The sequence below is a fragment of the Chiloscyllium punctatum genome, chromosome 46 (assembly GCF_047496795.1).
Source record: "Chiloscyllium punctatum isolate Juve2018m chromosome 46, sChiPun1.3, whole genome shotgun sequence".
Classification (NCBI taxonomy): domain Eukaryota; kingdom Metazoa; phylum Chordata; class Chondrichthyes; order Orectolobiformes; family Hemiscylliidae; genus Chiloscyllium; species Chiloscyllium punctatum.
Window position 1 is genome coordinate 57396558 of NC_092784.1, and position 23970 is coordinate 57420527.

The 23970-nt window shown below is 46.1% G+C and overlaps 1 protein-coding gene across 2 annotated transcripts in view; it reads left to right on the top strand.

Annotated features, from left to right (window-relative positions):
* The window catches only part of LOC140468141 (uncharacterized), a 318469-nt gene that overhangs the window by 249417 nt on the left and 45082 nt on the right, over window positions 1-23970 (top strand). For both annotated transcript variants that reach the window (XM_072564343.1, XM_072564344.1), the window contains 5 exons: window positions 604-657; window positions 1306-1359; window positions 2441-2548; window positions 7436-7489; window positions 8457-8510. In XM_072564343.1, the coding sequence (XP_072420444.1) occupies window positions 604-657; window positions 1306-1359; window positions 2441-2548; window positions 7436-7489; window positions 8457-8510 (324 nt within the window). The remainder of the gene's footprint in view (window positions 1-603; window positions 658-1305; window positions 1360-2440; window positions 2549-7435; window positions 7490-8456; window positions 8511-23970) is intronic.

Genomic DNA, 23970 nt, shown 5'->3' on the forward strand with positions numbered 1-23970 from the left:
TGTGTAGTGTCTGTGACTGTGTGTAGTATCTGTGTGTGTAGTATCTGTGTGTGTAGTGTCTGTGTGTGTAGTGTCTGTGTGTGTAGTGTCTGTGTGTGTAGTGTCTGTATGTATGTGTGTGGGTAGTCTGTGTGTGTGTAGTGTCTGTGTGTGTGTGTAGTGTCTGTGTGTGTAGTGTCTGTGTGTATGTGTGTGTAGTGTCTGTGCGTGTAGTGTGTGTCTGTGCATGTGGTGTGTAGTGTCTGTGTGGTGTGTGTGTAGTGTCTGTGTGGTGTGTGTCTGTGGGTGTGAGTGTGTGTGTGTGTAGTGTCTGTGGGTGTGTGTGTGTGTGTGGTGTCTGATGCTCTGAGTTTATAGAGACCCCTGTCATGCAATACCCTACCTGGTCCCCTATGGGTTTCTCCCTACATGAGAGCACAAACCACCGTCTCTCCCATAATCAGTGATTACAACCCCAAATGGGGACTCCTGGGCCAGAGGGTCATGTCATTGTAACCAGGTGTAAGTATTAACATGCAGCCCTCAATGGTTAGAAATTGTCTCAGTTGTTTGCTAAGCATGACTTCCTCGCTATAATATTCTTTCAATGTTTCCTGTTTCCAGGGGGAGCTCGGAAAACCGGGCCAAAAAGGCAGCAAAGGAGACAAAGGCGAGGAGGTAAGTCATGGTCCCTGCTCTGATGTTCACAGGAGCATGTCTCACACTGGATTTATCTCTGGGTACAGTCTGGTGCTGCAGGAGTGCCAGGGCTCGGATTCCTGTGGTTCAGCTTTACGTTCGTGATCCTATGGAATTCTTTGAAGCAGAGCGGGTATCACCCCCCCGTCCCATTTAATACTCTTCATCGAAAGCAGATGAGCTGATCATTTCCATTCCTGCTTGTAGTCTATCAAGGGGCAAATTGACAGAACTTGCCCGGACCGGTCAGTGTATGGAAAGACACTGTATGTAGAGACATTATAGCAGGTAATGACCAAAAAATGACAACTCCATTTGAGTTTTTGACGGAAGATCCACTATCAAATGTATGGATCTTCCACAAATTGGAAATGCGCTGTTTGGGATTTCCTATGTTGTTGCCTCCCTTATTCCTGTTACGAAGACCATCCAGTTTTAACTCGGTGCTAGAATGGAGGCTGAAGCAGCTCGCTACAGGCCAAAAAAAAACGTGCATTTACAACACCAAGTCAATTCTCTGCATTTAGCTCAAACAAGCTCCACTCACCATTTTGTTAGAGATCCGAAAGCTCAGCTAGGATTCCAGTCCAATGAATAACTATTAACATTTGTTCTCTTTCCTTACAGGGTCCCCCAGGACCCATAGGAATACAAGGTCCAATTGGACACCCTGGTCCCATTGTAAGTATGGGTTTTCTTTAATTTTCAGCCCCTTCTCTGATGTTTGGCTGAGCTTTACTCGACAATACGAGTCATAGATAGTCTTAGCACAGAAACTGATCCTTCGGTCCAACCAGTCCATGCTAACCCTAATCCCCAAACTAAACTAGTCCCACCTCACTATATTTGGCCCATATCTCTCCAAACCTTTCCTATTCATGTACTTATCCAAATGTCTTTTAAACGTTGTAACTGTACTCTCATCCACCACTTCCTCTGGAAGAACATTCCATACAAGGACCACTCTGTTAAAAAAAAAGTTGCCCCCTCACGTCCTTATTAAATCTTAAAAATGTGCTCCCTGCCCCCCACCCCGGTCTTGAAATGCTCCATCCTTGGGAAAAGACATCTGCCGATCACCTTATCTATACATCTCTACAAGGTTGTCTCTCAACCTCCTACGCTCCACTGAAAAATCTCCCAGCCTATTCAGCCTCTCTTTATAACTCAAACTCTCCATTTCTGGCAACATGCTGGTAAAATCTTTTTGTGTGAGTTGGGGAAGCAGCTGGGATGGGGTTGAGGAGGGGGGAACGGCAGTTGGATGAGTTACCCTATCTTGGCTGTATAACGAGGGAGGGTGCAATTGGAAGAACCCCAGAATTTGTTTCTCAATTTGGAATGTCATGTTCAGTTGTGACCTGTTGCAACTGATCTCGACCAATCGGACTCAAATGCCCAAATCATTTTGTAAACCAGTGTCTTTCATTGACCCTATCTCTCTCCAACTTCTTCAGTTTCAATGTTGTAATGTACCCTCAGCACTGTTGTATTGTTATGTCATTTCAACAGGGTTAGAAACATACAATGTGCTTGGATATACACCCAGAATACTATGTCACTCCATACTGTACTGTCTTCAGCCAGTTGGAGCAACTTAGCCGATGTAATTTGAGGGAAAGATTTTGAAGGAAGGTCCAGCATTTGTGTCGAGAGTATGGTGCCAGACATAGCAGAAGAAGGAAGCCTAACGGTCTCTTGATTCATTCCCACAACCCTTCCTCCAAGCTAACTGACAGCTCTGTGTTGTTTGTGCACCCAGGGTTCCGATGGTGCCCCAGGTCCGAGAGGCTATCAGGGAATGCGCGGGCAGAAGGGTGACGATGGAATCCGTGGATTGCCGGGCTCCGCTGGACCAGCTGGACTTCAGGTAACGGAACGTTCAGACTCCCACTTCCTGGCGACATGACTCCCCAGGAGAACGGGGACGATTGGCCCTGATTCTGTAACCCTTGGTGTCACAGAACGGTTTTGGCGCTGAAGGAGGTCATTCGGGGCCATCGTGCCTACACCAGCTCTTCAAATGAACATCGTTACCCAGTGCCCATCTCCTGTGTTTTCTCCACATCTTTCCTCACCATTTCTATCGAAATAACCATCCAGTGCCCCTCTTGAATGCCTCAGTTGATCCTGCCTCCACCACATGTCCAGATCCTAACTGCTGGCTGTATAAAATACTTTTTTTCTCTCTCTCTCGCATCAGCCTCACTTACATTCTACACCCTCTTGTTGCTGCTCCTTTTACAAGCAGGAGCAGCCTCTCTGTTTCTCTAAAACAAAAATTGCTGGAGAAACAGGCGTCTCTGTGGAGGGGAAAACAGTTAACGATCTACTTCCCCCCACCTTCTCTCTCTCACTCTCTCTATCTTTCTATCTCTCCATTCCTCTCCTAAAGCAAAATGACAACACTGGAGCAACGCTCAGGGAAGTTAACATGGAAACAATCATAGAGTCATACAGTACGGAAACAGACCCTCCGGTCCAACCAGTCCATGCCAATAATGAATAGATTTGCAAAACTGGAACCAAGCAAACAATCAGTTGCAGAAAGTTTGGACAGAAACAGTAAAAAGAAAATAAAGTGCAGAATTTTGGGAAATAGAGGAGTGAGGAATGAAAGTGATTCCGGGGATGATGGGACTGACTTATGAGGAGGGATTGACTAGGTTAAGATTGTTTTCACTCGAGTTCAGACGAGTGAGGGGGAGATTTCAGAGAGATGTATAGAATTCTAACAGGACTAGACAGAGTGGATGCAGGGAGGATGTTCCCAATGGTGGGTGCATCCAGAACCAGGGGTTACACTCTTAGGATTCAGGGTGGACCATTTAGGACGGAGATGAGGAGGCATTTCTTCACCCAAAGAGTGGGGAGCCTGTGGGATTCATTACCACAGGAAGGAGTTGACGCCAAAACATTGAATGTATTCAAGAGGCGGCTGGATATAGCACTTGGGGAGAATGGGATCAAAGGTTATGTGGAGAAAGCAGGATTAAGCTGTTGGGTTGGACAGGGCAAAAGTGAGGACTGAAGATGCTGGAAACCAGAGTTTAGATCAGAGTGGTGCTGGAAAAGCACAGCAGGTCAGGCAGTATCCGAGTGAACACTTCAACCTCAGGGCATCAATGTGGACTTTCAGCACTGTTCTCATGACCCGTCCTTCCTGCCAATTTCCCTTCATACCTGTTTGCTCCAACCTCCTCTCTGACCTATCACCTTCATCCCCACCCCCATTCACCTATTGTACTCTTTGCTACCTTCTCCTCAGCCTGGAGGCTTCCTGCCTCTATTCCTGATGAAGGGCTTTTGCCCGAAACATCGATTTTCCTGCTCCTTGGATGCTGCCTGACCTGCTGTGCTTTTCCAGCATCACTCTGATCTAAACTATTGGGTTGGACAATCAGCCATGACCGTGATGAATGGCAGAGCAGGTTCAAAGGGCCGAATGGCCTCCTCCTGCTCCTATCCTCTATTTCTATGTTTCTGCATAAAATAGAGCAGGAAATTGCACAAGCTCTAAGCCTGAGGATGTGAGGGTTGAGAAGGCAGTAGTTTGGCAAGTCTGTTATATACGCAATGGGAAGGATGGACAGCTCACATGTGCATCATAGTTGTACAGGATCAAGTTGGAGCCCACCTGGTGACTGTATCCAGGTTTGCTCCCACAGCCTTCAGGAGCCTTCGAGGGAGGTTTGCACAGCTTCATCAGGTACTGAGAGGGAAAGGGTTATGTTTGCACTGCTAGGTATCATCAATGATGCTCATGTTCCCAGGAGTTCAGGACATAGTGGGGGGATCTAATCACCGTGTTTAAAATGATGTAAAGGTTTGATGGAGGTCAGTAGAGAGAAACTGCGGTGCAGAGTGGAACGGGGGAATGTGGGAGGGGCAAGGGTTTGGTCTAGCCCAGAAAAAAGGAGTGTGTGGTTGGGGATGAGAAGCTTACATATCAAGCCAGACCTTTGAGAGGTGATGTCAGGAAGCAACTCTTCACACCAAAGACAGTGAGACCTTTAACACTTTACCCTAAAGAGCTGTTGATGTTTGGAACAGTAGGATAAGGGACCCAATGGCAAATTTAAGAATGGGTGGATAGATTCTTGATGGGTGGGGCTATGAAAGTGGGTATCTGGCAGATCCACCATGATAGATGTGAATGACAGAACAGTCTTCAGGAACTGAATTGACCTTCTCCTTTCCCATTTTAACCCCATGGGCACCTGTGAACTTCCTGCAGGAACAATATTGTTTCGACTGGGTTTGGTGGTAGGGTTCAGAGGTCAGGTGGTGCTTGACATTTTGATCACCTGATGAAGGAAGCATGGGAAGAGGAGGCCATTCAGCCCCTTGAGGCTGTTCCACCATTCAGTGAGTTTATGACTGGCTTCTCCCTCAGCTGCCTTCAGCTTTGACTATTTAGCACAGTATCACTGTGGAGCTTTAAGGCTGATTTTAGCACAGTTAATGAAGCACAGGTGACATTTCATCCCATAGCCTCAGTTATGTATTTCTGGGAAGGTTAAAAAAGGGCCTTTAAGATAATTTAAATCAACAATTAGAATAACTCCTGATATTTGGATCAGTCTATTCCTCCCAGAGACCTACTGGCTCCCAGTTTGATTCTGGGCTCCAGACCAGATGTCAAACTCTGAATAAGTGAGAAAACTTTCAGCATCTTAACATCAAATGGAAAGCTCAGTAGCAAGGGCGATCCTCCCAGTGTCCTGATCACGATCCATCTCTCAGTCAGAATCACAAACCGAGTCTATGTCACAGTTCGCACATAGTGGTTCTTTGAATGAAAAGGGACATAGTAATGCTGGTTCATTCCTCTGGTGAAGAGTCATCTAGCTTGCTCTCTCTCCATGGATGCTGCCTGACCTGCTGTGCTGTCCAGCAATTGTTGTTTTCAGCACGGATTCCAACATCAGCAGTAATTCGCTCCGACATTGTGCTGGGTCATTCCTCACTATCTTTTCTTTCCCTACCCTTTCCTTTTCGTCTTCTCTCCTCTTTCTCTCTTTGTTGTTCTTGCTCTCGTTCTCCCTTATCTCTCCATCTATTTCCCCTTCTCTCTCTCTCCTCTTCCCTGTTTCCCCCCCTCCCCTGTTTTTGTGGTACTTCTCCTTTCTATTCTGTACCATTCTGATAAAAGTCACATCAGCGGAGAGAGACTTGAGCCAATGGCTGAGTGGAATCTGAGTAGACTGACTTATGAGTTTTTTTCTAGAGACGGGGAAGCTTTGAGATGATTGAGATGACCCTGGAATAATAGGTCTAACCTCATTGCCACCGAGCCCCAGATTGGTAGTTACCAGTCTGATGGCTATGTGTTCTGCTGTGATCCAACATTAAGCAGCCTCCCAGTTCGGGGAATTATCATTCATCATTTGTCTGCAGCAGAGAAACTGAAGGAAAAGGAGTAAAAGATTTTCACTTACTTCAATTAATGGTTGGGGACTAAGCGCATGGCTTCATGGCTCAGAGGTGAAAGGTCCTTGAGTCACCTCTGACCTGTTCCTCAGGGGTGGAATCTGTCAGTGAGCAGAGAGGGTTGTGATAAGTAAGGTGTACAGAGCCAGCAGTCAAAATCTTATGCCATCCTTAACAGAGTTTGCTTCTTAATGTCAGGATCTCAGGAGCTTGAAGTGGCTCGGATAGTTTGGGTTTGTCAGACAGTTATTCAGCCGCAGTCAGAATTTATAGTTCCTGACAGCGGAATCAGGCAAACACGTTTCCAGCGTGGAGTGAGGAGAAATCTGACTATGCAAAGGCCCAGTGAACAGCGGGGAGCCATTGTTTGAGTATCTCGTACGTTCTGTAGCAGTCGGTACCTATTTGTCCAAGTTTCACTGAATAAGGACATCATGGAGTGCGGGGGCTGTTCTACATACCACTGGAGACTGACCATGTATGAGATGTGCTGACAGGTTGTGTGCTTGTACTCAACAAAAATCCACACAGCTTCCCTGGCACCATTCTTGCTTTTCACTTGGAAAGTTATCGGTGCCACTGCCCCTCTATGCCATGTCAAGGGAGCATTGCACCAGCAGTATCACCTCTCGGCTGCCAATGTGAAACAGATAGGGTGTAAGGGATCACGTAGAATCACTCCAAGCAGAGCAGGGTGTGCCTTGGTCTCCTGGAGGAGATGTTCCACATCCAGCTCCCATTTCAGCGGCGATTTGACTCATCTGCTGTTCACGAGAGCTGTCTGTCTGCAAATGAGCTGCAGCTTTGCCTACGTTCGTCCAGCAACTGCACTGAGCATTATAACCCATTTTGCTTTCTCAGAGGGGTACGATGAGACTCCACATAAACGCAGAACCGCTGGCATGAGGCTCAATGCACAGAGTGAAAGTGAGGACTGCAGATGCTGGAGGTCAGAGTCAAGATTAGAGTTGTGCTGGGAAAGCACAGCAGGTCAGGCAGCATCTGAGGAGCAGGGAAAAATTGGTGTTTTGGGCAAAAGCCCGTCATCAGGATTGATGATGATGGGCTTATGCCCGAAACGTCGATTTTCCTGCTCCTCGGATGCTGCCTGACCTACTGTGCTTTCCCAGCACCACTCTAATCTTGACTCAATGCACAGAGCCTTGTGAGCATGTGTTCAGATCAGGTGACAGCTGTCCTCGATTTTGAGTCTACCTCATTAAGCTTCCATGCTGCCCTTCCATTGATACTCCTTCAGTCGAGAAACTGGGCCAATGAAGTGGAAACTAATGCCTTTAACCTCTGACCTATCTTTGTTTTGCAGGGTCTGCCTGGTCCTCCTGGGGACAAAGGGGAAAGTGGAGACGTCGGGCCAATGGTAGGTGGGCATAACACAGCAAGGGGGATCTTGGGGAGCTGGTGGTGTAGTGGTAATGTTACTGGACTGGTCACACACAGGCTCAGGCTAATGTCCTGGGGTTAGGGGTTCGAATCTCACCATAGCATATCGTAAGGAGTCTGAATGAATGAATCAGGCATTGAAAGCTAGTTTCAACATCCCTGACCATGACCACACTCACCGATTGCTGTAGCAATCCATCACTGGTCCCCTTTAGCGAAGACACATTGCTTGCTTTAGTCAGCCAGCAGTGTGGTTGGCTCTTAACTCACCCTGAAATGGTCCAGCGTGCCACTCAGCTGTGACCAACCCTTATGATGGATGGGCTGTTCAGCATGGTGGGTCAGCACCTTTTCCTGAGGGCAGTTAAGGATGAACGACAGATGCTGGCTTAACCAGCGACGTCCGAATCTCCGAAAAGAAGGTTCCCGAAAGGTTCCCAGCGGCCGTCTCTGTTGCATGGAGACCCCGTGTTGCGGAGGAGCTGGTAACGGTGACTGGTTTACAAGTTGTGTGGAGAGCTGCACTCTGACTCTGAACCCCGTGCATTCCTCACACAGCAAATTCAGAAATATCACTGGAATGTCAGCGCGGATTGAACAATAAGGGGCGTGTCAGAAGCCTATGTGGGACATGGACTGTTGACTCAAACCCGTTTTGCTGTCTGACTGATTATAACGGGCAAAAGCAAAAGATCCGGTTAATCCCAACACTCCTTATTCCCGAAAGATGACTGACTTGCAAACCTCCTGAACTCAGCACCAGCTATATCTTTGTATCAAAGAGTACCCACAGTACATGAGCTAAGATTTGGGCATCTAAATTGGGAAATGGGCTATGTTATTTGGTTGATCATTTGTGAATGTCAGGCTGGTACTGGTCTATAGGGTAGAACATTGTGCACCATGAAGCACCATTTAACATAAATCTCATCCTTTGCCTGCAGGGTCCGCCCGGTCCTTCAGGAGTAAGAGGAGCTCCAGGCGCCAATGGTGCCTCTGTAAGTGACCCTGCTTTCTCATTTCCCTTCCTGTTGTACCTGAGGCTATCCTTTGATTCATAGTTGGCAAAAGGAGTGCACGTTATGTACATAACTTTGTTTGATTGAGTCTGGCTCAGTGGGCAGGGAGAAACCTCAGACCCTTGTGAAGTGTATCCTGGAGTGCTTGTCCACTGTCAGTGTTACAAATACAGGTCCCTTTAAGGAAGGACCGCTCCTGCGTTGGTTAAGAGCAGGTGTCGCAGTTTAAGAGCTGGAGCTGTTGCGTTGGAGTGGTAGCATCCCTATCTCTGAGATGGGAGACCTGGCCTCAAGCCTCACCTACTCCTGAGGTGTGTAATCACAGCTCTGAGCAGTTGATTAGAAAATTCAAGAGCTGTGATTTTCCAGCAACACTCTCAATGTGGGGGGATGGAGTGCTCTCTCTGCCTCCCTGACTCCTCTCTGATGTCATCCCCTCCCTCTTTCCCTACCTTTCTGTGGCACTTTGTTGTCTCTGCATTACCTCAATGGGCCACGCTTATAAATTCTTCTTTTGATTATGAATATGTGTGATTTGATGATGATTTGAAAAAAAATAATATTCTGAGGCATGGAAAAACATCCCTGGACAGACAAAAAGGAGAGAAGAGCGAGTTTCTACTGAGAGGCCCCGGTTCAAGTTCCTCCTGGTGTTGGCTTCTGTATAGGGAACAGTTCCAAAAGGAACTGTGGAAACTGGTGTTTGAGCTAAACTGTAAGTTTATAGTAAAACCCTGTGTAAATTTCTCAAAGTTTCTTTGCTGCCTGATTTGAGTCTGATAAAAACCACCTACCCCTCTCCAGATAGTTCACGTGCTCAGAGCTGGTTAGAAGGATGTAGGGGAAAGTGAGGCCTGCAGATGCTGGAGATCAGGAGGCAGCCTCATTATTGAAGGAAGGGAGAAATGTTCATCAGGAAATGGTGGCTTTGGGCTAAGCTAACCTTCTTGATGCCGTGTTCCTTTATTTGAGGAAGAAAGGAGGACAGAGGGAGGTGGGGGAGCTCCGCAGCTTTAAGGGCATAAGGGAGGAAAGTGGTACAATTTCTCCAGAGTACGAATTTGGAAATATCTCCCCACCTTGGAGATGCTGAGGTTTTATTAAATTGCTTAGACAGGATCCAGGCATGTTTCTGTCTGGCCAGAGTTTGATTTCAACCTGGACATCACCAAACCTGTTCCCTAAATATGCACCCCACCCCGGTTCTCACCCAGTTATCCCTTCATTGATATATAACCATCACCCCTGCTCTAGTCCCTTGGCCTTAGATGTCCCTGCCACACTCTACTGAGTGATTGAGTTGAAGGGTAAGTTGAAAAGTGGGATCAGATTTTGTAAGGTTAAGATTTTATAGTAGATTGGGTGAAGTTGAAGACCTGCTCTGACCTAATTGAGTGGCAAAAGTGACTTGAGGACTTGAATGGCCTCCTTTCGTCCTTGTTTCTCTACACACTGTGGGGAAAGTTGTACACAGCCTTTCAAATTCTTTTTGGATATAAGAGTTCCACTGGTGCACTGGTGCGTTCCTGAGCTCCACAATGAATGTCCATGCAGCGCTGTCCTCCCTGAGAGATTCCAGTGTTTACTTTGGGGCTGTATTAACTGGCACGTGACTGACGTGGTATGGAGAACAGCAAAATGGGCAACGGAGCAATCCACCAAGTTGTATACCGCTTTGCTTATCTCACTTCCTGTGTGGAAAGGTAATTCCCTCGTTCTGGAGGATTGAGAGTAAAATCGAGGCTGATACTCTCCTTGCAGTGCTGAGGGAGAGCTGCACTGCTGTGGGTGCCATCTTTCAGATTAAATGTTCAACGCCGTGTGCCCCCTAAGGTGCATTATTGTAAGAAGAGCAAAGGAATTCTCCATGGTTCTGCAGAAGGGTCACTGAGCTCAAAACGTTAATTCTGTTTCTCTCACCACAGATGCTGCCAGACCTGCTGAGTTTCTCCAGTATTTTCTGTTTTTGTTTGACATTTCCCTGGCATTCAGATCAATATTGATGTCTTAACTAATGTGCACTAAATGTTATATTGCTAGCTACCCATTTACTGAAGTCGGAATTGGTCTCTTTTCTGCAATTGTTTTATGTCTGTTTCATCGTTCAATGGAAACGCCAGTCTCCCCTTCCTCAACCTGAGAATAGCCAGTCCTTTTATATTTTCTAATCAACTTGTTTAGAGATGTCATGGCACACTTCTGCTGCAGGTGGAACTTGAACCCAGACCACCTGGCTCAGAGGTAGTGACACTACTAGTGTCCCACTGATAGCAAGCTGTTAAATAAATATTCTCAAAGTAAATATTAGATGCTGTCTAGAATCCCTACAGTGTGGAAACAGGCCATTTGGTCCAACAAATCCACACTGACCCTCCGAAGAGTAACCCACCCAGACCCATTCCCCAACCCCTATTATTCTCCGTTTATCCTCATCTAATGCACCTAACCTGAACACCATGGACAATTTAGCACTGCCAATTCACCTATCCTGCACATCTTAGGATTGTGGGAGGAAACCCGCACAGACAGTTACCCAAGGCTAGAATTGAACCTGAGTCCCTGGTGCTGCGAGGCAGCAGTGCTAACCACTGAGCCACCATGCTGCCCTGGTGTCTCTGAAACAGATTCAACCTTAAATGGACCATCAGCAACAGTGTCACCACTAAGAATACTTATCTCCTCTCTGCCATATTGGCTGTTTGTGGGATCTTGCTGTGTACAAATTGGCTGCTACGCCTGCAACATTACAACCATGAAATGTTAAGTGCTTAGGGACATCCTCAGATGGTGACAGGTGCAATAGAAAGAAAAGTCTATCTTTTCTCGACAACCAAACCCAAGTAGCTTGAGAAATGACTCCCATCTCTTGCCCATGACATTGTGTCAGGAATATTGCTGCTTTGTGTGTATCTAGCAGAGCAGCTGGGAGGCAACTGACAGATGGATACTGACTCTTTGAAATCTTTTATTTGCATAATTATTTACTTTGTTTAATCAACAGATTTTGCAGGTCTCCAAGGCATGGGAGAGTGTAACAGCAAACAACAGATGCTTCAGCTATGTGTGTGTGTGTGTGTGTGTGCACATTGAAAATGAACTGAATCTATTTACAGTGCATTAAAGTAACATGGAAGGAAATATGTCAGGATGTAAATTCAGCAGTGCTCCTTGCTTGTGAAACCCAGGATTTTGTGTTTTCGAGTCGGGGGTCCCTGAGCTCACTGTTAAATGTGGCAGGAGTCTCAGAATCTTTAGGGGGCACAGAAGGAGGTCACTCAGCCCATTGTGTTAATGCCAGCCCTCCGAAGGACCTGGGACGTTACTGTTTCAGATACTTCCGTTCTCCCGTGAAGGCCTTAATTGATTCCCACTCTCGTCACAATCACAGACAGCACGTTCCAAATCCCAATCAGTCACTCAGTGAAACATTTGCTTCTCATCTCACCACTGCTGTTTTTAACCAATAATCTTAATCTGCTCCCTTCTGTTCTAGAACCTTCCACCAGCGGTAATAGTTTCTTCCAATTCCCTCTGTGCAGACCCTCTAGCATTTTAAACATTTTTACCCAGTCTCTCAGCCTTCAGTGTAAGGGTAACAGACCCAGGGTCTCTGTGCTGCTCACAGGACCGGAATACCTCACGCTTGGGAACATTCTCGTAAATGTTTTCATTCATCCCTCCAGCTTTTACTCTTCAGCAGAGGTTGAGCCAGATTTATGCAGTCTGTCTGTCCCTTCTGTGAGAATCCTGCCCTCGTCCTGTTATCCATGCAGATCTCAGTGAAATCCTGCCATTTTCTCTCTTCCCTTCCCGGTCCCAGGACTGAAGCAGGGTGTGGCACCCATGCTGGGACTGACGGTGATGTGACTGCCTCCTGTTGGTGTCACTGAGTCAATACACTGGTACTCCCTGCCATACAATGCAACAGCAGCATCATCCACACGTGGACTGTACTGTACTGTTGAGAGGGTAAGTTGGTATTTCACAATAACCGCCTAACCTGTCAGAAATGCCCACTTCTGAAAAGTTACATTTGATGTCGTCCCAGGTGTACAGTCCACAACTGTCTTGTACTTATTCATTTGGAACGAATGCAATCAACTCTAGAATGTAGGAAAACAATCTCACGACAAATCAGATTTCCAGCAAGCAGAGTACATGAGGAGCTGTGTTCCCAGTCAGATCGCTGGGTACTGCAATTCAGCCAAGCACTCTCAGTGCAATATGACCGTGCGATCATAGCCCATCCATAGTAAATAACTGTTTCAATACAGCTTCACTTTCGCTTGTAATTCTTGCTGCATGACATCCAGTCCTGCTGTCTATAGTATGTAATCCCAGGACAGTATCCTATTGTCTAAATTAACCAAACCCAGTGCAGTATCCTGCTGTCTACAGTATCTAATCCCAGGACAGTATCCTGCTGTCTATAGTAACCAATCCCAGTACAGTATCCTGCTGTCTACGTAACCAATCCCAGTGCAGTATCCTGCTGTCTATAGTAACCAATCCCAGTACAGTATCCTGCTGTCTATAGTAACCAATCCCAGTACAGTATCCTGCTGTCTACAGTAACCAATACCAGTGCAGTATCCTGCTGTCTACAGTAGCCAATCCCAGTACAGTATCCTGTTGTCTACAGTGACCAATCCCAGTACAGTATCCTGCTGTCTACAGTAACCAATCATAGTACAGTATCCTGCTGTCTACAGTGACCAATCCCAGTGCACTATCCTGCTGTCTACAGTAACCAATCCCAGTACAGTATCCTGCTGTCTACTATATCCAATCGAAGTGAGTATCCAGTTGTCTACCGTGACCAGACCCAATACAGTATCCTGTTGTCTCTAGTGACCAATCCCAGTACAGTATCCTGCTGTTCACAATATCCAATCCCAGTACAGTATCCTGTCCACATTAACCAACACCAGTACAGCATCCTGCTGTCTACAGTAACCAATCCCAGTACAGTATCCTGCTGTCTACAGTTACCAATCCCAGTGCACTATCCTGCTGCCTACAGTAACCAATCACAGTACAGTATCCTGCTGTCTACAGTAACGAATCCCAGTACAGTATCCTGCTGTCTACAGTTACCAATCCCAGTGCACTATCCTGCTGCCTACAGTATCCAATCCCAGTACAGTATGCTGCTGTCTACAGTAACGATTCCCAGTACAGTATCCTGCTGTCTACAGTACCCAATCCCTATACAGTATCGTGCTGTCTACAGTGTACAACCCGAGTGCAGTATACTGCTATCTACAGTAAGCAATTCCAGGACAGTATCCTGCTGTCTACAATATCCAATCCCATGGCAGTATCCTGCTGTCTACAGTATCCAATCCCAGTGAGTATCCGGTTGTCTACAGTGACCAGACCAGTACAGTATCCTGTAGTCTCCAGTGATCAATCCCAGTACAATATCCTGCTGTCCATATTAACCAACCCCAGTACAGTATCCTGCTGTCTACCATATCCAATTCCCATACAGTATCCTGCAATCTATCGTAACCAATCCCAGTTACAGTATCCTGCTGACTACAGTATCCAATCCCAGTACAGTATCCTGCTGTTTATAGTTTCCAATCCCTGTGCATTATCCTGCTGTCTACAGTGTCCAACCCGAGTGCAGTATCCTGCTATCTACAGTAACCAACACCAGTACCGTATCATGCGGTCTACTGCATCCAATCCCAGTGCACTATCGTGCTGTCTGCAGTAACCAATCACAGTACAGTATACAGCTGTCTACAGTAACCAATCCCAGTACAGTATCCTGCTGTCTACAGTATCCAATCCCAGTACAGTATCCTGCTGTCTACAGTATCCAATCCCAGTACAGTATCCTGCTGTCTACAGTATCCAATCCCTGTGCAGTATCCTGCTGTCGACAGTATCCAATCCCAGTGCAGTACCCTGCTGTCTACAGTATCCAATCCCAGTGAGTATCCTGTTGTCTACAGTAACCAATCCCAGTACAGTGTCCTGCTGTCTACCGTGTCCAACCCGAGTGGAGTATCCTGCTGTCTACAGTAAACAATCCCAGTGCAGTATGCTGCTGTCTACAATATCCAATCCCAGTGCAGTATGCTGCTGTCTACAGTGACCAATCCCAGTGCAGTATCCTGCTGTCCACAGTGACCAATCACTGTTCAGTATCTTGCTGTCTACAGTAACCAATCCCAGGACAGTATCCTGTTGTCTACAGTGACCAATTCCAGTGCAGCATCCTGCTGTCTACAGTATCCAATCCCTGTGCAGTATCCTGCTGTTGACAGTATCCAATCCCAGAGCAGTACCCTGCTGTCTACAGTAACCAATCCCAGTGCAGTATCCTGCTGTCTACTATATCCAATCCCAGTGAGTATCCTGTTGTCTACAGTAACCAATCCCAGTGCAGTATCCTGCTGTCTACAGTAACCAATCCCAGTACAGTATCCTGCTGTCTACAGTGACCACTCCCAGTGCAGTATCCTGCTGTCTACTATATCCAATCCCTGTGCAGTATCCTGCTGTCTACAGTATCCAATCCCAGTACAGTATCCTGTTGTCTACAGTGACCAATCCCAGTACATTATCTAGCAGTCTACAGTGACCAATCCCTGTACAGTATCTTGCTGTCTACAGTAACCAATCCCAGTACAGTATCCTGCTGTCTACAGTAACCAATCCCTGTACTGTATCCTGCTGTCTACAGTGTACAATCCCAGTATAGTATCCTGCTGTCTACAGTAACCAACCCCAGTACATTATCCTGGTGTCTACAGTAACCAATCCCAGTGCAGTATCCTGGTGTCTACAGTGACTAATCCCAGTGTAGTATCCTGCTGTCTACAGTCTCCAATTCCAGTTCTGTATCCTGCTGTCTACAGTATCTAATCCCTGTGCAGTATCCTGCTGTCGACAGTATCCAATCCCAGTATAGTACCCTACTGTCTACAGTAACCAATCCCAGTACAGTGTCCTGCTGTCTGCCGTATCCAATCCCTGTACAGTATCCTGCTGTCTACAGTAACCAATCCCATTACAGTATCCTGCTGTCTACAGTAAGCAATCCTAGAATAGCATCCTGCTGTCTACAGTATCCAATCCCTGTACAGTATCCTGCTGTCTACAGTAACCAATCCCAGTGCAGTATCCTGGTGTCTACAGTGACTAATCCCAGTGTAGTATCCTGCTGTCTACAGTCTCCAATTCCAGTTCTGTATCCTGCTGTCTACAGTATCTAATCCCTGTGCAGTATCCTGCTGTCGACAGTATCCAATCCCAGTATAGTACCCTACTGTCTACAGTAACCAATCCCAGTACAGTGTCCTGCTGTCTGCCATATCCAATCCCTGTGCAGTATCCTGCTGTCGACAGTATCCAATCCCAGTATAGTACCCTACTGTCTACAGTAACCAATCCCAGTGCAGTATCCTGCTGTCTACTATATCCAATCCCAGTGAGTATCCTGTTGTCTACAGTAACCAATCCCAGTGCAGTATCCTGCTGTCTACAGTAACCAATCCCAGTACAGTATCCTGCTGTCTACAGTGACCACTCCCAGTGCAGTATCCTGCTGTCTACTATATCCAATCCCTGTGCAGTATCCTGCTGTCTACAGTATCCAATCCCAGTACAGTATCCTGTTGTCTACAGTGACCAATCCCAGTACATTATCTAGCAGTCTACAGTGACCAATCCCTGTACAGTATCTTGCTGTCTACAGTAACCAATCCCAGTACAGTATCCTGCTGTCTACAGTAACCAATCCCTGTACTGTATCCTGCTGTCTACAGTGTACAATCCCAGTATAGTATCCTGCTGTCTACAGTAACCAACCCCAGTACATTATCCTGGTGTCTACAGTAACCAATCCCAGTGCAGTATCCTGGTGTCTACAGTGACTAATCCCAGAGCAGTACCCTGCTGTCTACAGTAACCAATCCCAGTGCAGTATCCTGCTGTCTACTATATCCAATCCCAGTGAGTATCCTGTTGTCTACAGTAACCAATCCCAGTGCAGTATCCTGCTGTCTACAGTAACCAATCCCAGTACAGTATCCCGCTGTCTACAGTGACCAATCCCAGTGCAGTATCCTGCTGTCTACTATATCCAATCCCTGTGCAGTATCCTGCTGTCTACAGTATCCAATCCCAGTACAGTATCCTGTTGTCTACAGTGACCAATCCCAGTACATTATCTAGCAGTCTACAGTGACCAATCCCTGTACAGTATCTTGCTGTCTACAGTAACCAATCCCAGTACAGTATCCTGCTGTCTACAGTAACCAATCCCTGTACTGTATCCTGCTGTCTACAGTGTACAATCCCAGTATAGTATCCTGCTGTCTACAGTAACCAACCCCAGTACATTATCCTGGTGTCTACAGTAACCAATCCCAGTGCAGTATCCTGGTGTCTACAGTGACTAATCCCAGTGTAGTATCCTGCTGTCTACAGTCTCCAATTCCAGTTCTGTATCCTGCTGTCTACAGTATCTAATCCCTGTGCAGTATCCTGCTGTCGACAGTATCCAATCCCAGTATAGTACCCTACTGTCTACAGTAACCAATCCCAGTACAGTGTCCTGCTGTCTGCCGTATCCAATCCCTGTACAGTATCCTGCTGTCTACAGTAACCAATCCCATTACAGTATCCTGCTGTCTACAGTAAGCAATCCTAGAATAGCATCCTGCTGTCTACAGTATCCAATCCCTGTACAGTATCCTGCTGTCTACAGTAACCAATCCCAGTGCAGTATCCTGGTGTCTACAGTGACTAATCCCAGTGTAGTATCCTGCTGTCTACAGTCTCCAATTCCAGTTCTGTATCCTGCTGTCTACAGTATCTAATCCCTGTGCAGTATCCTGCTGTCGACAGTATCCAATCCCAGTATAGTACCCTACTGTCTACAGTAACCAATCCCAGTACAGTGTCCTGCTGTCTGCCATATCCAATCCCTGTGCAGTATCCTGCTGTCGACAGTATCCAATCCCAGTATAGTACCCTACTGTCTACAGTAACCAATCCCAGTACAGTGTCCTGCTGTCTGCCGTTTCCAATCCCTGTACAGTATCCTGCTGTCTACAGTAACCAAACCCAGTACTGTATCCTGTTGTCTACAGTGACCAATCCCAGTGTAGTATCTTGCTGTCTACAGTATCCAATCCCAGTACAGTGTCCTGCTGTCTACAGTATCCAATCCCAGTGCAGTATCCTGTTGTCTACAGTAACCAATCCCAGTACAGTATTCTGCTGTCTACAGTAACCAATCCCAGTACAGTATCCTGCTGTCTACAGTAACCAATCCTAGAATAGTATCCTGCTGTCTACAGTATCCAATCCCTGTACAATATCCTGCTGTCCACAGTAACCAACCCTAGTACAGTATCCTGCTGTCTACAGTATCCAATCCCTGTGCATTATCCTACTGTCTACAGTATCCAATCCCTGTGCATTATCCTGCTGTCCACAGTATCCAACCCCAGTACAGTATCCTGTTGTCTACAGTAACCAATCCCAGTGCAGTATCCTGCTGTCTACAGTGACCGATCCGATAGCAGTATCCTGCTGTCTACAGTATCCAATCCCTGTGCAGTATCCTGCTGTCCACAGTAACCAATCCCAGTACAGTATCCAATCCCAGTACAGTATCCTGTTGTCTACAGTGACCAATCCCAGTACATTATGTAGCAGTCTACAGTGACCAATCCCTGTACAGTATCTTGCTGTCTACAGTAACCAATCCCAGTGCAGTATCCTGCTGTCTACAGTAACCAATCCCCGTACAGTATCCTGGAGTCTACAGGGACCAATCCCAGTGCAGTATCCTGTGTCTACAGTACCTAATTCCAGTGCAGTATCCTGTGTCTACAGTACCTAATTCCAGTTCTGTATCCTGCTGTCTACAGTATCTAATCCCTGTGCAGTATCCTGCTGTCGACAGTATCCAATCCCAGTATAGTACCCTACTGAAGGGCAGGTCGTGCCTCACAAACCTTATTGAATTCTTTGAGAAGGTGACGAAGGAGGTAGATGAGGGGAAAGCGGTAGATGTAGTATATATGGATTTTAGTAAGGCGTTTGATAAGGTCCCCCATGGTAGGCTACTGCAGAAAATACAGAGATATGGCATTGAGGGTGAGTTGGAGGTTTGGATTAGGAATTGGCTCTCTGGAAGAAGACAGAGGGTAGTAGTTGATGGCAAAGATTCATCTTGGAGTGCCGTCACTAGTGGTGTTCCGCAAGGATCTGTTTTGGGACCATTGCTGTTTGTCATTTTTATAAATGACCTGGAGGAAGGGTTAGAAGGTTGGGTGAGCAAGTTTGCGGATGATACGAAAGTCGGAGGAGTTGTAGACAGTGAGGAAGGATATGGCAGGTTACAGCGGGATATAGAGAAGCTGCAGAGCTGGGCAGAAAGGTGGCAAATGGAGTTCAATGTAGCTAAGTGTGAAGTGATTCACTTTGGTAAGAGTAATAAAAAGATGGATTACTGGGCTAATGGTAGACTACTTGGTAGTGTGGAAGAGCAGAGGGATCTTGGTGTCCATGTACACAGATCTCTGAAAGTTGCCACCCAGGTAAATAGTGCAGTGAAGAAGGCATATGGCGTACTGGCCTTTATTGGTAGAGGAATTGAGTTCCGGAGTCCTGAGGTCATGCTGCAGTTGTATAAGACTCTGGTGCGGCCGCTTCTGGAATATTGTGTGCAGTTTTGGTCGCCATACTATAGGAAGGATGTGGAGGCACTGGAACGGGTGCAGAGGAGGTTTACCAGGATGTTGCCTGGTATGGTAGGAAGATCCTATGAGGAAAGGCTGAGGCACTTGGGGTTGTTTTCTTTGGAGAAAAGAAGGTTTAGGGGTGATTTGATAGAGGTGTACAAGATGATTAGGGGGTTAGATAGGGTTGACAGTGAGAACCTTTTTCCGCGTATGGAGTCAGCTATTACAAGGGGGCATAGCTTTAAATTAAGGGGGGGTAGATATAGGACTGATGTTAGGGGTAGGTTCTTCACTCAGCGAGTCGTAAGATCATGGAATGCCCTGCCAGTAGCAGTAGTGGACTCTCCCTCTTTATGGGTATTTAAGCGGGCATTGGATAGGTATATGGAGGATAGTGGGTTAGTGTAGGTTAGGTGGGCTTTGATCGGCGCAACATCGAGGGCCGAAGGGCCTGTACTGCGCTGTATTGTTCTATGTTCTATGTCTACAGTAACCAAGCCAAGTACTGTGTTCTGCTGTCAACCATGTCCAACCCGAGTGCTGTATCCTGTTGTAAACAGTATCCAATCCCAGTCCAGTATCCTGCTGTCTACAGTAAACAATCCCAGTGCAGTATCCTGCTGTCTACAGTGACCAAACCCAGTGCAGTATCCTGCTTTCTACAGTATCCAATCCCTGTGCAGTATCTTGCTGTCTACAGTGACCAAACCCAGTGCAGTGTCCTGCTTTCTACAGTATCCAATCCCTGTGCAGTATCCTGCTGTCTACATTGACCAATCCCAGTGCAGTATCCTGCTGTCCACAGTGACCAATCTGAGTACAGTATCTTGCTGTCTACAGTATCCAATCCCAGTACAGTATCCTGTTGTCTACAGTGACCAATCCCAGTACATTATCTAGCAGTCTACAGTGACCAGTCCCTGTACAGTATCTTGCTGTCTACAGTAACCAATCCCAGGACAGTATCCTGCTGTCTACAGTAACCAACTCCAGTACATTATCCTGGTGTCTACAGTGACCAATCCCGGTGCAGTATCCTGCTGTCTACAATAACCAACCCCAGTATAGTATCCTGCTGTCTACAGTATCCAATCCCAGTACAGTGTCCTGCTGTCTACAGTATCCAATCCCAGTACAGTATCCTGCTCTGCACAGTAACTAACCCCAATACAGCATCCTGCTGTCTACAGTAACCAATCCCAGTACAGTGTTCTGCTGTCGACCATGTCCAACCCGAGTGCTGAATCCTGCTGTAAACAGTATCCAATCCCAGTCCAGTATCCTGCTGTTTACAGTAACCAATCCCAGTGCAGTATCCTGCTGTCTACAGTAACCAATCCCAGTACAGTATCCTGCTGTCTACAATAACCAACCCCAGTGCACTATCCTGCGGTCTACAGTATCCATTCCCAGTACCGTATCTACTGCGGTCTACTGTATCCAATCCCAGTGCACTATCCTGCTGTCTGCAGTAACCACTGCCAGTACAGTATCCTGCTGTCTACAGTATCCAATCCCAGTACAGTATCCTGCTGTCTACAGTAACCAATCCCAGTGCAATATACTGCTGTGTACAGTAACCAATCCCAGTGAAGTACCCTGCTGTCTACCTTATCCAAACCCAGTACAGTGTCCTGCTGTCTACAGTATCCAATCCCAGTGCAGTATCCTGTTGTCTACAGTAACCAATCCCAGTACAGTATTCTGCTGTCTACAGTAACCAATCCCAGTACAGTATCCTGCTGTCTACAGTAACCAATCCCAGTACAGTATTCTGCTGTCTACAGTAACCAATCCCAGTACAGTATCCTGCTGTCTACAATAACCAACCCCAGTGCACTATCCTGCGGTCTACAGTATCCATTCCCAGGACCGTATCTTGTTGTCTACAATCACCAATCCCAATCTGGTAACCGGTGTCTACAATAACCACTCCCAGTACAGTATTCTGCTGTCTACAATAACCAATCCCAGTACAGTATCCTGCTTTTTACAATATCCAATCCCAGTACATTATCCTGCTCTCTCCCGTAACCAACACCAGTACCGTATCCTGCTGTCTACTGTATCCAATCCCAGTGCAGTATCCTGCTGTCTACAGTAACCAATGCCAGTACAGTGTCCTGCTGTCTACAGTATCCAATCCCAGTACGGTATTCTGCTGTCTACAGTATCCAATCCCAGTACAGTATCCTCCTGTCTACAGTAACCAACCCCAGTGTAGTATCCTGCTGTGTACAGTAACCAATCCCAGTGCAGTACCCTGCTGTCTACCTTATCCAATCCCAGTGCAGTGTCCTGCTGTCTACAGTATCCAATCCCAGTGCAATATCCTGTTGTCTAAAATCACCAATCCCAACATGGTATCCGCTGTCTACACTAACCAATCCCAGTACAGTATCCTGCTGTCTACATTAACCAATCCCAGTACAGTATCCTGCTGTCTACAGTAACCAATCCCAGTGCAGTATCTTGCTGTCTACAGTAACCAATCCCAGTACAGTATCCTGCTGTCTACATTAACCAATCCCAGTACAGTATCCTGCTGTCTACAGCAACCAATCCCAGTGCAGTATCCTGCTGTCTACAGTAACCAATCCCAGTACCGCATCCTGCTATCCAGAGTACCCAATCCCAATGCAGTGTCCTGTTGTTTACAGTAACCAATCCTAGTGCATTATCTGCTGTCTACAGTGACCAATACCAACATGTTATCCTGCTGTCATCATTCACCAATCCCAGTGCAGTATCCTGAGTTTTACACTGACCAATCCCAGTGCAGTATTCTCTAGTCTACAATAACCAATCCTAACACAAAGTTAAAAATCACAGAACACCAGGTTATAGTCCAACAGGTTTAATTTGAAGCATACTAGCTTTCGGAGGGATGATCCTTCATCACTCCGAAAGCTAGTGTGCTTCCAATTAAACCTGTTGGACGAGAACCTGGTGTTGTGTGATTTTTAACTTTGTACATCCCCGTCCAACACCGGCATCTCCAAATTAATCCTAACACAGTATCCTTCTGTCTACAGTAACCCATATGATTCTGTACACCATCCTGCAGTGATTCTGAACTGCTGCTTCTTGTGCCTCTTGGCCTTTTATCTCTATCCATCCTTATTTGAGTTTCCTACTGTTTGTCTTTAAAACTCTATCCAGTCTTCTGTACTTCTCAGCATTACTTTAAATTGTTTGATATTCTTTCCCTGGTCCGTGGTGCTATTAACCCATTTTCTGACATCCATAAACTTTCCTCTTGGTCAATAATCCCTCATTGTTTGTTAGTTTCTTGCCTTCACTCACTGCTGCCATCCGTGATGTCCTCAATCTCTCAATTGAAGATCTCCCACAGTTTCTCAAGGACTCCAATCTCAGTCATGAATTTATTGGAGACTCCCAGCTAAAAGCTGGTCAGCATGTCCTCATGTTTTTTTTTCTCCATTACAAATCACCCGTGGAACTGAATCAAAGAAAGTCATTGGTTAATCTTCTCTTGAAAATCCTGCACTACAGTTCTGGAATCCATATTTTTGGAAGGATATGATGTCATTGGACAGAATGCACAAAGAAGATTTACCAGGATGTTGCCTGGGCTGGAGAGCTTTGGTAATGAAGAGAGATTGGACAGACTGGACTTGGTTTCCTTAGAGCAGAGTGGGGGCATGATTGAGATGTATAAAATTATGAAGGGCATAGACAGGGTAGACAGAAAGAAGCTTTTCCCCTTGATAGAGGGATCAATTGTTGAGGGCATGGATTGAAGGTAAGGTGCAGGGGGAATAGGGGGGGATGTGAGGCAAAATCTTTTCACTCAGAAGGCAATCTGGAACTTGCTGGCTATAGAGATGGGAGAGGCAGAACACCTCAAACATTCAAGAAGTACCTGTATATACTTTTGCACAAGTCAAAAGTTTTAGATGTACTTTTTATGGTTAAATTTATGGGGTCAACTATTACATGGATTTTACTCTTCAGGGGCTGAAATTCACACTACAGTCCAAAATACCATATCGTTAGCAGAAGCCCAATTGACCTCTAAATGAATTAAAACAAAACACAATAAATTACAGTAATATGACTGTATTCCACAAGGGCTACAGGGGAGCTCAGCTGAGCTGTGCACAAGGTGAGGTTGTCACCTGACTCTGACCTGATGCGTCTTAAACGTTTGCACCAACTTGGCGTTAATTGTACATCAAAACACATTAAAATTCATTTCCTCATTGTAACATCGTACAGGATAATACCTTGACTCACAAATGTTGGCCTGTCATCTGTGAAGAACTAGGGTTGACCTTTACATGAGATTGATTTTTACATGAGTGTACATGGTATTTAGATGCACACTTGCAATGCCAAGGCATGAAAGGCCAAGTGTTGGAAAGTGGGACGAGAACAGTTAGGTGACTGGTGTAAACTTGATGGGCCAAAGGGCCTTTATAACTTTATCTTGAAGTCAAAAACCTCTCAGCACCGCATCCCTTTCTGTTTCCACTATGCGTAGAGAATATGGCACTGATCTCTACACCACACTCATGCACCTAGGGGAATAGCGAAGACATATTGAACGGTAGCTGGATAAAATGAGAGGGGAAATCAATAGAACATGATGACAAATAGGTGAGATCAAGAGGAGAGGAGCAAGATTGGATGAAGTTTAAAGTAAAGCGTTGGCTAGCTAAATAGTCTGTATTTGTGTAGTGGCTCAGTGGTTAGCACTG